This window comes from Eleutherodactylus coqui, chromosome 1 (assembly GCF_035609145.1).
Source record: "Eleutherodactylus coqui strain aEleCoq1 chromosome 1, aEleCoq1.hap1, whole genome shotgun sequence".
Taxonomy (NCBI): Eukaryota; Metazoa; Chordata; class Amphibia; order Anura; family Eleutherodactylidae; genus Eleutherodactylus; species Eleutherodactylus coqui.
The window spans coordinates 443,047,854-443,061,828 of NC_089837.1; the positions used below are offsets into that span (position 1 = coordinate 443,047,854).

At 43.4% G+C, this 13,975-nt stretch overlaps 1 protein-coding gene across 3 annotated transcripts in view; it reads right to left on the bottom strand.

Annotated features, from left to right (window-relative positions):
• Positions 1-13,975, bottom strand: part of NBEA (neurobeachin) — a 673,719-nt gene that overhangs the window by 400,804 nt on the left and 258,940 nt on the right. For all 3 annotated transcript variants that reach the window (XM_066582838.1, XM_066582846.1, XM_066582830.1), the window contains exons 17-18: positions 9,464-9,556; positions 8,835-8,943 (exon numbers count right to left, since the gene is read on the bottom strand). In XM_066582838.1, coding sequence (XP_066438935.1) covers positions 8,835-8,943; positions 9,464-9,556 — 202 coding nt within the window. The remainder of the gene's footprint in view (positions 1-8,834; positions 8,944-9,463; positions 9,557-13,975) is intronic.

The following is a 13,975-nucleotide window of genomic DNA, read 5'->3' on the forward strand; positions in this document are numbered from 1 at the left end:
CATTGAAAATACTGATTGCTATATAGTTTTATGGGGAAAGAGACAGTATAACTTGTATTTTAGTCATTTACATCCCTGCTCTTTCTATGGTTAGTGGTCCACTGGGCGGTCCCATCAGTGATTGACAGCTATCTCTGCATGGATAGTCATATACAGATAGCTGTCAATCACTATAGGACCGCCCACTGGACCACTAACCATAGAAAGAGCAGGGATGTAAATGGATAATATACAACTGAATGTTTTCTCACAAAACTATATAACAATCTGCTCAGCTCCCACTCCATAACATGATGCCGGCAGCTTAGACAGCATATTCAAGCTGTCAGATTCCCTTTAAAGGGGTTGGCTAGGATTAGAAGAATGTCCTCTTTTTCCCCCATTAACAGAGCCACTGTTCTGCATAGGATGCGGCTGGTATTGTAGTCAATTCCCATTTGAATGAATGGTGCTGAGCTGTAATACTAGATGCAGTCAATGAAAAATAGTGGCGCTGTTTTTGCAGAATAAGCAGTCTTTTTTTCTAGAGCTGGGACATACCTTTAAAAGGTAACTCTGTCAGGATTTCATTCTTAGGAGAAAAAAAGCTGTTCTATTGGAATACACTACTCTTTCCACCAACTCTAAAGCGGTCCTTACATATTAGACAGCTATTGGCCATATGCTCATTTGGCCGAAAGTTGATCAAATGCTCATTTGGCCCCTTCCCAATATACATATGCATGCTCGGCCGAACGTGCATGTTTTTTGTATGTAATGAGGGGGGAAAGTTGCTTACCCCCCCTAAGAACCAAAAGTTTAAATAAACTACTCAATCCCCCTCTTCCCGATATCTTCCCCTCAGGAAAAGTCGGGAAGCAGTAACACACATTAGATGATCGTCCAGTGCCGTCTGGTCTAAATCTGATGTCTATGGTCACATTAAGGTTACTTTTATATGTGCCGAAAATCGCCCAATGGTCAGGGCCAGGCAGTGCCGGTAAGCATCAGGAGGATCCAAGCTTGTGAATTATTAATTGTGATCCTAACATTTTCATTGGCCTTTATCATACACTGCAGATGGAAGGACTTGTCTTTACAGGTTTTAATCAACGCTTCTTAGTTAGGGCAAAATTAAACATTACCTCTACACCGTACATCATCTGACACTGAATAAAATAAGCATTAAATGCTGCCGCTAATTTCCCAACACGTATGCTTAGGAGAAGAGAGGAGAAAAAGCTGTAAAGTTTTAAAGGTCATGAGCATCACATTGTGTAAATGCTACACACAGAGCCACTTTCTTAACAAACCGCTCAAGACAAGGAGTACAGGATTACGGAGGAGCTTAGAAGTGTCAAATTTAACCTTACAGCAAATACATCTCTGAGACTGCGAACGGAGACTTAACTCCTTCACTACAAGCAGTATCTCTCTAGCAGTATCTCTCTTTCCAAATGCAGATATGGATCTTAAAGTGCACAAGTAATAAGAAAGCATCAGACTAAGTTCACAAAGCAAGATTTCACTGCAGATTCCACATAAGATCTGCAAGATATCGGAGTCTGTTAAAGGCTAAGGACGCCTTTGGGAAGCAATTGTTTACAATTAAATACATATATTTGGGGCTGAGAATCATTGCTGTAATAGAGTTTGATTAAAAATTTTGCATCATTTGACTTCTGCCGCTTCTACATAGCACTGTATATAGACACTGCAGTCAGTCTCAGTAGGAGATCTGTTAGTGAGGTTGGACTGACACTTAAAGGGGTTGTCCCGCGAAAGCAAGTGGGGGTATACACTTCTGTATGGCCATATTAATGCACTTTGTAATATACATTGTGCATTAATTATGAGCCATACAGAAGTTATTCACTTACCTGTTCCGTTGCTGGCGTCCTCGTCTCCATGGTGCCGTCTAATTTCAGCGTCTAATCGCCCGATTAGAGGCGCTTGCGCAGTCCGGTCTTCTCCCTGGTGAATGGGGCCGCTCGTGCCGGAGAGCTGGTCCTCGTAGCTCCGCCCCGTCACGTGTGCCGATTCCAGCCAATCAGGAGGCTGGAATCGGCAATGGACCGCACAGAGCCCACGGTGCACCATGGGAGAAGACCCGCGGTGCATCGTGGGTGAAGATCCCGGCGGCCATCTTAGTAAGGTAAGGAAGAAGTCGCCGCAGCGCGGGGATTCGGGTAAGTACTAAACGTTTTGTTTTTTTTTAACACATGCATTGGGTTTGTCTCGCGCCGAACGGGGGGCCTATTGAATTAAAAAAAAAACCCGTTTCGGCGCAGGACAACCCCTTTAAGCTTCAGGCCGCATCCCCACAGGCAACTTTAATCGCACAATGTTCTCGCTCTGTGACAATGCTACAAATTGCAAGTATGTAGAGCCCATGCTTTCTATGGGTTCTTCCACATGAGTGATGTTTTGTAGCCTGCGACATTGTGAGACTACAAAATCGTGGTGTGCTCTATACAGCTGCAATTTGCAATTTTTTGTAGCTTTATAGCGACAAGTTTTCCTATAGAGCCTTCCTTTCTATTGCATCGCATGAAAGCGCGTTTTTCATGCAATGTGGTGCAACTTTTACAGTAGGAAATTCTACTGTAAAAGCCTTAAACTAAGCCCTAGCTGCAGGGAGAAAAAAAGAATACATTACCTTAGAAGCACTGTCAGCCCAGCCGCATCTTCTTCCCAGGTCCCTGACACTGTTCTTCATCATCTCTTCTGGCCGAGGACTAAAAAATCCCCGCCTCCTGAAAGCGCTGCTTCTGATTGGCTGATTGTTGTGACGCTTAGCCAATCAGAACCAGCTTGTTGCTATTGAGTTGCCTGTGTGGATGCAGCCTCAGGCCGCTATCACACAGGCAGTGCAATATTGCATGTGTCTAATATTGCTGAGTTTTCTCACAGCGATATCGCGACTTTGTAGCGCTCTTTTGCTGCGATTTTTTTGTGGGAAGGCGGTCCCTAAAATATAGTCCCTACCCCAAAAAGAAGCCCTATCTGCATCTCAAAAAAAAAAAAAAAAATAACCACCTATCAGGCGCTTTCTGCTCTGCCACACGTCTCCCCTGCAGCTTCAGCACACTTTTCTGTAGTCTCCAGGCAGCCCTTCCTGAATTGGAGGTTTAAAATCCTCACCTCCAGGAAGCGCTGGTTGGGATTGGTTCTCGAACGCTGCGGCTCAGCCAATCAGAGTTAGAGGCCAATGAACCAATCACAGTCATCAAAACACGGATAGTGTGAACCTGGGATAGGGATGCCTATTGCCCTTCCGTATGTTTTATTCTGGAATGCTTGCCGTTTTATAATAAATGCACTTTGAAGTTTGACTCGAAAGAGCAGTCCGAGTCACGAGGGTGGCCATGCCAGCCTTTCTCCACGCGTATCATGTAGAGCGATAACAGAACATATCGCCACCCTTTATGTAATATAAGCTTTACACCTACACACAGTACTGATGTCACCGGCAGCAGCACACTGCAGAATAAATCAATCATTCCTTAATGTAAGGGCAATCTTAAGCTATGCCACCCAGCCAATACAATATATCGTTGAACTTCCTTGCGCCCGTTGGTGTTGGCACAATTCTGGTGCAGTTACATATTTGGGTCTTTTGTGACCAAATGCTTCTGCCTGGCACACAGACCTACGGGCACAATTTCTTTGCAAGTATAATTGGAAGATGACGCTCTACTGCACAGCTCGGAGCTTTGTGGGTTGTGAAAAACACCATCAGAAATACCAGTAAAAAAAAAATAGACGTTCCCCAGTTCTTCGGTATTCCTGACCAGTTACCAGAAAGGTGGCGGCATTGGGTAAATACGGAGCAGTAATAGCAGCGCAGCAGTTTCTCCGGCCGTGGCACTACATCAGGACGGGGAGGACTTTACTGCTATGGATGTAACGATTGAGATTAATGTCACCCATTTCTCCTGCTGTCATATACTTTATAATTGTTACAGACGGATCTGTTCTCCGTCAAACTGGTTTCTGAGCACTTTGTTGCATTTCACTAAACCAATCTCAAATGTAATCATGCAAGCTGCACTACGGGAGCTTTTAGGCGCACATTAGTGATCTGTGATCCATCTTTAAAATGGAGGTTTGTGGTACGGAGAGCAGGGGAGGAGGAATAATAAAATCCTGGGCAAATTCCAAGAATAGCTGAATATTTTTACATCAAGTCAGGAGGAGAAGCGTGACCGCCACAAGCATCTAACTGGAAGCGAGCGTAATGAGGAAGTGTCAGATGATACTCCGGAATGCCATCTGCCAATCCAGAAAATGACAGGGTGCTCTATATAACGGGGCAGGTATATTCCCACAGTGATATACAGCCGCTAGCCTTAAAAACAGGACTGCCTTCTGCCAAAAACAGTTGGATACTTGGCCACAGATTGAGTGCGCCGCGGCAGCTCAGCGCCATTCACTTCTATTGAGCAGAGCTGCAATATACGTGCAACCCATGCAACGTGGTGTCTGCAAGGAAGCGGACACTTTTTTAAATACTTGATAACTACCCCTTCAAGGGCTCATTCACACAATCGCTGTGTGGATCACGCATCGATTTCCCGCTGTTTGATCCAGTAGCGAGCCAGCTATCGCCACGTATAGCAGCGTTAGGGCACTGACGTGTCATGTGCTGTGTGACTTTTTATTTAATTTTCCCGTTCTGTCCCATAGTGGAGTTGCCATATTGCATATGGACGGCATTGAATAAGCTGCCGATAGAGGACAATAGGGCTGTATGAACGTAATACGCGGTGAAGTAGCGCATGCTGTGATCTTTTTCACACGTGTTACATGCAATGTATATACGCCAAAGTGAATGGATCAATGAAAGTCAATGTACTTTCTTTGACTTCATTCTCCGCGTATTACGCAGGCGTAAAATGCGAGCATGATACAAGGTGTACACGCGCTAGTGGGAATGAGCCCTAAGGATAGATTCACACCTAGCGGAAGTGCTGTGGGTTTTCCATGTGTATTTGCTCATGGAAACTCCACAGCGGATTACAGTAACAGTCGTGTCGATGAGATGTTAATAAGTCTTGCTGATGGAAAGTGACTTATGGCACGGAGTTTTTTTTAAAATTTACAGCATGTCAATTTCTGTTGCGAATTTTCACCACTGAAGTAAAAATACGCAACCTAATCCAATCGCTGCAGGTTTAGTCTCAGATTTCCTGCAGATCTGCAGCAGAGAATGCAAATGTGAATTTCCGAAGCCCCTACAGGAAAATCCACACAATTTGGTGCTGATTTTCCGCTGTGGATTTTGTCGGATATGCGGAGAAAAACTCATCTTGCAAGCTAGAACACCTGAAAGGAACATATTTGGGATGACATTAGGTGGATTTCAGACATCCAGAAATCTCCAGTGTCATTTATTAATTTTAAGGGAAAGTCCGACACTAAAAAACAGTTTTCAGCACTTATCTCATTATCACATGCAGCATTATAATGAGATGATACCACACAAACACACTATATTAAAATTTATATCATACACACACACAAACAGGATCCACCACTAACAGTAGGCGATAGTCACAGCTTACCTCCTCCCCCTTCCTGCACAATGATCTCTGTACAGGTGACAGAGCATTCTCACAGCCTTCTCCCATAGAAGTCATTAGGTCAGCTCCTGTCCATTGTGTCTATAGCCTAAGAGTTCTTCTGTAAGGCCCATCTACACTGGACGATTAATCGCTAAAACTTCGCTCATCGGCATGTAAATGGGCACGGGGCACCCGCATTTCGGGCTCTTTTCGCTGATCATTAAAATCAAGTGAGCTTGATTTTAGCAATCAGTTTTATTAGTTGTTCTCCACAGTGGGGGTGGGAGGAGGGTGTGTGTGTGGGGGGGGGGGGGGGGGGGGGGGAGTGCGGATAGCATTGTTTCCCCCTGGAGAACAAAGGATCTGACTGCAGCTAATAGCCTCAGGCTATTAGCTGCTCTCAGGGAGGCTTCATTAACATACATAATTGGCATTTATGTAGCTGAGAAGCTACTTAAATACCAATTATTTTTTAAGCAAAATAATCACTCAAAGCTGTTGCAGATAATCGCTTTGAGCGATTATCTGCTCATGTAAATGGACCTTAAAGCATCTTTCTAAATACTGTTAACTGCAGCATTCACAATAGGCGATAGACAAAGCTCACCTCCTCCCCCTCTCTGCACATTGATCTCTAACACAGGTCACTGCTAGTAACACTTGTTAATTTTTCATACATTTCTAGTAGGAATAACAAAATGACTAAAAAGGCACAACGCAGAGTCGAAAAAATGCTGCAAAATGTTACATCATGGAGAATACAAGTATCTACAGTCATTGCCAGCAGAGGTGACTAATCCTTTGGACACTTTGAGGCTGCATTGTACCCCCCACACAGAATAAAACTGCCTGGCAGCCCCCTGTCCCTACTGAAATATACATATATACAAGCAAATGAAAACTTGTGCTACAGAAGCCTATGCCTGCCCCTGGCTCATCCACTACATCTCAAGATCAGTCAAGCAGCGCCAGCCTCCTTCCTCTATACAATTACATTACAATGCTAGATAATGGATCATAAAATATTTGCATAACACAAGGAAAAAAAAAGATAATGAGATTGCCCGGCAATATAAACTAAGCACAGATAGGAAATGAAGATAAACCACCGGTGCCACCGCTCTTAAACAATGACGCCAAAGGCAGAGAGAAATGTTAAACATCTGCAGTAGATAACCGCAGCTACATATCCAGAGGGACAGACGTCCAAACAAAAGGCAACGTCGCATAGATGACGGGATAATGGGAGTTTCATACATTCGTTAAACCCTTTCACATAATATGCCCCGCTGTAGCTCTTGTATCCCTTTGGAAAACTAATGAAGAATCTTCTATGTAGTAGAGATAAAACAATCTATATGTACATGGCATACACAATGCACAAGTATTGTTAACACTCAAGAGCAATTATGCCCCTAGAATACCATTGTATGGAGAGGTTACATTTAGAGCGCATAGTACTAGAATAGAGATTCAGGCCCAAAGGATGAAAGGAAGGGAAGAGCTTTCGAAAACTTGGATGGATATGTGATGATTCAGTAAGGCCACACGAAAAAGAGCAGAAAGAAAGGATTGGTGACACCAAGGACAATGAAGGTTTTGACCTGTTTTTCTCCCGAGTGTGATGTATAGATCACTACGAAGAACCAGCTTGGTTTTTGTTCGGAGCACAGGCTAGCTTGATGTCGCCACATCCCCACCAAATAATATAAATCACTGTATACTGATACATAAACATGGTCAGCAGCCCGATACTCAGTCCTTCATGCACCAGCAGTGTTACTACCGGATGGCGTTCTGCTCCTCTCTACCATGCAGAGCAAGTTTACGAAGAAGTATGCAAGACTGTGATCATATGAAAACACAACACCCCAGTAGCGCCTAATGAAGAAGTAAAAGAATCCAAATACCACAACAATAAGTCAGCAAGGAAAGGGTAGCTGTACATAGGACAACCGTTGTCCCAAGACATACGACTCTTATAGTCTTTCAGTGAATAGAGGCAGAGCGCACCGAAGTGTTCATCTGGCTTCTATTCAATGTGAACATGCAGTCATTCATAGTTTAGGATGGCTTTATACGGGACCACCAACGGCCAAAAAAAGCACAATTGATTTTCAGCGATCGTTGTCCCATGTAAACATGGAACCTAACAGGTATGGAGTGAGACATTATTCCGTACTCACTAGTCCGTTTGTTTCGGCTCACTGAAACAAAGTGACTTAAGTGGGTTCTTACTCTGTGTAAACAGGCAGTTGTCGTTCCTGTTCACAGTGAAAGGAGGTGGGCGGCCGGTAGAGATCTCCCGTGATGTTCCACCTCCCTTCACTGAACAACTATCGCTCTAGTATGGCGATAAGTCTTGGGATTGCTGTTGGATGCTTATACGCCCAACAGTCATCCTGTATAACGCCACTCTTACAATACGCAAAAACTAACTCGCTAGTCAATTAATTTCCGGGACTACTAAGCGATTTCTTGCTCAGTACCCGGTTGAGTCCTGTATCTGCATAGGACAACTATCACTGAAAATCACTCATTTAAGTGATTTTTTTTGGCTCATAGTTGTTATGTGTAAAGTCACCCTAACATAAGTTACTTATATGTCGGCACCAACTATACATTGTGCACAGTTAGGTTGGACAAAATTGGGGCAAAGGCAGCGGATAGTGTAAACCAACAAAGTACGTGTTCCTTACTGGCTAAATCCCCTGGTACTCCATCCGTCTATGGCTCCCTGCCAGTCTTCAGTAGGGATGTAGCATCATCAAGTGACCGCAGCTGCAGCCCTTCACCGGCCTCAGTGGTCACATGTTATAAAAAGGTTTTGCTGCAGTGGCAAGAGATTCAACAGGGAATTACCCTTTTTGGCTAATCTGCACCATTCCCTGTCTTTACCCCAATTTTGTCGGATTTCAGGCAACCATCTGAACCCAAGAAGATATATAAAGGGTTTGTCTGCCCTTTTTCCTATCCTGTAGTTGATGGATGGGGATCCTCCGCTCAGGACCCCTTGTTCATCAGCTGATTGTCCAGCCCACTGTCCAGTGCAGTGGACCAGACGTTGTCATCAGTGGACAGAGGAAGAAGTGCGGGTGACGGCCTCCCTCCTATTGAAATAAATTGGAGTGCCGGATTACTACTCCGCTTCCCAGTCCACCATCCATCAACAACTGATGACCAATCCAGAGGATATAAGGGCAGACAACCCCGTTAATGGTAACCAAACAATTCTTCAGTAGGATCTGGCAATAGTAAATTGAAGATAGTAATATAGAAGCATCTCACCTCATAGAGGGTATTGTACGTTGTTACCGTTACTGTGTTAGTATGCAGCATCAGTCTCTCTCCGAGCAACGTGAACAGGCTGTGAGTGTGCATGATTTCAACTTTCCGCCTGAAACAATAATAAAAAAATCTGTAGAGGTTTTGTTTCATCTTTCCATCTGCATGGCATTAAAGTCTCTTCACACCTACTAGGTGCTCTCCCCAGGGAGAAACATTACCCCTCCCGACCCCCGTCATAGATCTGCCAGCAACCTACTGCACACTGATGAGGGCCAAAAACTCTGAAACAGCTGTCTGTACATGGTTATCCTTTCCTTCTGGAGAAGACTCTGGCTTTAGTTTATATTCCCAGTCATTGATACAAAGTGTGTTAAAGGGTCTGACATTGACTTGCAGGAATGCTGCCTTCTAATAGGTGGCGCTGTAGAGGTATTCTTCTATCTTCCCATTAGTGTAACTATGACATGTCAGACTTTTTTTTGACATAAGTGCATACGGTAAATAAAAATATACCGTAGGACGGATTGGAGAAAATACAGTACAGCACGAAACTCATCCAAGAAGTGGCTATATAGTAGTAACAGAAACCAAATACAAATATGCAAATTACATAAAACTTCAACACTTACTTGTGGCCTAGGTGCTTTAGAAAATATCCAAGCACTTTTAGCGCCTGCACTCGGATACTTTCACTTTTAGAGGCTAGTAGCTTATAAATGACCCTGAAGAAAGACACAAAATAGAATTAATTTACCATATAACAAGTCATGAATCAATATTGAAGAAACACACCATATTTTATGTTGTATACATTTTTCCTCTTTCCAATGACACTTTCTATACTAAAACAATCCTAAAATCATTTTACCGTCTCATTAAAGAGCCATTCCAATGGAACCCAACTGCCTGTCACACTTCGGCCATCAAGATGTACTGCAGTCTCTTCCATGTATTGCAGCCTCCTGCCTGATGCTTATCAGGTACCATCTTGCTACTGGAATTTCTCCCTGCTCACTTTGGCCAGCGGCACATGAACGGGTCAGATTCCGTATGTGGAAGCCCGCAGCGGAATCCGGCCCTGTGCCCGGCTGCTGACTGCGCGTAGCCGTTTAAATCTGTATTGCGCTTGGCTGCGGCAAGCCACTGTTGGATATGCACAGTATAGATTTTTTTCAAAACTCTGCTCTTCCTGTGCCGTCGCTAGGAGATAACGCAGTTACCTGCGACCTATCCGCAATGTCAATTGCGGATGGGCTGTAGGGTTGGACAGCTTCCATTGACCTCGAAGGAAGCCGTCCATGCGGAATCCGATGAAAATAGAACAGGCTGCAATTTTTCCTCTACTCGTAGAAATCGCAATTCGTTTCAGCAAGTGCGTCGAAAAAAGCGAATTTACATAGCGTGTTCCGAACGGCATTTGGTGCGGACGCCGACCGTGAATTCGGCAATGCAAATCCGTTCATGTGCCACCGGCCTCACTCTGTGCTCTGCTCACACTCTCATGATGCACCACATGAGCAGCTAGAGCCTGCACCATAGCCGCCTGCTGCGAGGACACTGCTATTACCATCTGTCTTGTATTATTCACTACAGACCATAATTATATAGCCAGTGGGATGCGCTGTGGTCTCCATTATAACTGTGTGACAACAGCCTCTAATCATCATCAGTAACTGTAATATGAGTTTCTGTCTCCCCATGAAGAGCTTCTGTGGTAGAGTCCATGTAATATCACACAGGAATTAAGTGGTCTGAAAAACAGACTTCTTGAGAGAACATAAAGCCAAGTAACTTTCAGATGGTCAGAATAGGATCACATGACCCACCTGACGATAGGGACTCCAGGAAGTTTCAGATAAAAAGGAATAGCTAACCAAGGTGATACTAACTAACTTTTATATATTTATTGGGGGACTAGTTACATAATGAATTTAAAAAATGTCACTGATTGTACAGGGTCAGACCATGTAAGAACTCTCCCCCAAACTGGTAGCGCCCATTTGTCAATTTACTTATCAGTTTCTAGGAGGAACAACAGAGGAAAGGAACACCAGGAGTTCTAAGAAAGGATGCTCGAGAATTGTTATATAAAAGTATTTTCTATACCAGCCATGTCAGGAGAGGTGACTGGTACCTTTTATGGTCTATATATGGCATGTACAATTTATTATTTGTACAATATTAAAATAGATATATTTATGAATGAGCACACAAGCTGCAGAACAGCATACAACTAAAGCTTCATTCACATCTTCATTGGCGGCTCCATTCAGAAACCTCTGGTGCAGATCAGCACAAAATCCCAGTCCCAGTAACAGCATGCTGCGCTACTTCATATAAACTAATTTCTGCCTGTGTGGCAGAAGCCAAACGGCTGCCATCCTCCTAATCAAGGGCGCCCATCTGTGCCAGATTCGGCAGTTCCAGTATTTTCCGTTACAGAGGTCGAACAATGGAAATGCAGATGTGAATAAGAGCTAAGGGGCATTCATACCCCATTTTGCAACGTTAGAATCCCCAAAAATGGTATACTGTACAAATGGACGGAACCCTAGACAGAAATGTAGGCTTTTGTTGCTCAAACAGATACCAATAAGGTCTGCTTTCTGTTTTTTGGCGGGCAGAACAACATGTCTGACTTTGTGGGTGGAACATGGGGACATACATCAAAATATGGTATGAATGGCCCCTGAAGTACAGAAAATCGGGTTAAAGGGATTTTCTGGGCAAATACTACTGATGAACTATCCTCAGGATAGGTCAATAGTTGATAGGTCGAGGTCTCAAGCAGCAGACCCCAGCCAATCAGCTGTTCCAGTGCCCGTTGTCCCTGCCAAGATAAACAAGGCAAGAAATGAAATCAGATCGCTCTGACCACAGTGTAGTGGCCAACACTGGTAACTGCAGGCGCAGCCCTCATTAAAATCAGTAGGAATTGTGCCTGCAATTACCCGCGCCAACCACTACACAAGGCACGGAGCATCAGCTTCCACTACATACCCCTGTATTTTGCTGGTGACAGCTCGCGTTGGAACAGTTGATCGTCTGGGTTTCGAGCAGCAAACCCCAGCCAATCAACTATCGATGAAAGGTTATAAGTAGTATTTGCCCTTTGAATACATCTTTCTCCTGTTAATACTAAACAGCCATGGCAATGATACATAATAAAGGTGAAATAAACTGGAGCCATATAACAAAGGTGGAGTGACCCCTCCAAGAACAGCAGGGTGACCGTCACCAGGCTCAGTTCATTATAGGAGATGGAAATTCCTAAATAAGTTTCAATGTATGCAAATCATCTTATCTGTTTGTTCAGTAGGCACCTAATAAGTCCTGTTTGTATATTTGGATTGCTTCCTGCACAAGCCCGATAATGGGGTTAGAGCAAGCATCAACATTCTTCCAACAAATAATTATCTTGATCCACTACAAGAAATAATCAACAACAACCCAGCACTGTTCCCCGAGATCAACGCAACAATCCTGACTTTGTCCTACGGACATGAAATACACAGAGGTCCATTGTCCCCGAGATTACAGTTAGCATTTCACCAAGTTTGAATTAGAGAAAAAGCTTCATTGTCCAAGGTCACGAGGACCTGGCACCACCACGTAGGTCTCCAGACTCCGCCGCTAATATAATGGAATCTATATTTTATGGAATTTCCACAAAAACAGAAAAAGCTCTTTTTGATCACTATTATGGCTTTTCTATCAGATGTGCAATACAAATCTAGTGGAACATCTTTGCTTAGAGCTCTACATTGTGCCATTCCTCTGAAAAATCTATGAATAAATTGACTACTGGGTTTTACCACTCCCCTTTGTCAATGGGGCATGTCATTACACACTGACATTGCCTAATCAGTATTGACAGTCTCCTTGTATAGGGGCACACCCTACTGACAAAGGGGAATGATATTGTCCACTTCTCTGACTCTGTGATGCATAGTGTGGATTGGTAGTGCCTTAGGCACTAGATACTGCTCTGATTGGCCAGCACTGCTCACGTGTGCATCGCTGGCCAATCAGAGCAGCAACAAGTGTCTTAAACGACCAATGCACAGTGAGCATGAAATAGTCAGGGACCATCTCTGGTTGTCTAGGACCAGAGGGTGGATTTATTTAAGAACCTGCATTTGCTGAATTGAATCATCGTAAGCAAAAAATATTGGCTTATTTCACGTTTGCCAAGGTTTTCTACGTTGATTTTTTTTTAGAAAAATGTGTTTTTCCTTGGCACGGCTCTAAGAAAATGCTCCTCAGGTTGTTTCTTACAGAAATCTGTGAATGCTACAAGTAAAGGGAAGCATGCTTTCCCTTTAAATGAAGCAGTCCATCTTCAGACCCAGGGAATGTCTTGAACTCTTCAAGGTCTGGTATAAATGAGGTTATTAACATAAGTATTCTCTGTGTGGTTCTGTTCCTTCTTCCTGGGATCCAATCAAGTTTTTGGCAAGGATTATAGAAAAAAGTCTGTGTTCAAATACTCTTGTTTAAAGCAGCCCTAAAGTCAGCAGGTCTGACTTCACATTGAAACTCGCACCGCAGGCTGCATTATAGCTGGTCTGTCACAAGGTTTCTTTCATTTAAATAGAGCACCTGTCACTACCTGTATTATATAACATGGCATACAGTCATTATTATAGAGCGCCTTCTCTCTGCTTCATGTTCCCTACAGCTTTGATGTCTCGCTGTAATTGAAGATGCACTGAATTATATTTGCAAATATTTATAAGCAGGTAAAGCCATTATCTTTTAATATAAGAAGCTAATTCTCAGTACACTGTAAGTGCTTCCATCTTTACCTGCAGATAGAAGCATAGGTAGCGACTGATAGACTGCAGGAGCCAGCAAGCTACAGAGACCCCATAAACATCAGTACAACACCACACAACTTTAAAGGCTATCTACACATTTGCATTTTTTTTTCTTTTAATCAATGTCTTTTTGGAAATTAAGCTTTTTTTGTTATTGGTTTTCATTAAAATTTCTGATTTCTATGCATACATTGTTTTCCGATGCATCACTGATTGGAGGAGGGAAATCAGCAAATGAAACCAACAGCTCCTCTCCTAGCCTGCATTCACTGCCTTTCCACTGAGCTTTTATAGAGGGCTGTAATTCACTCTGGGTGAATT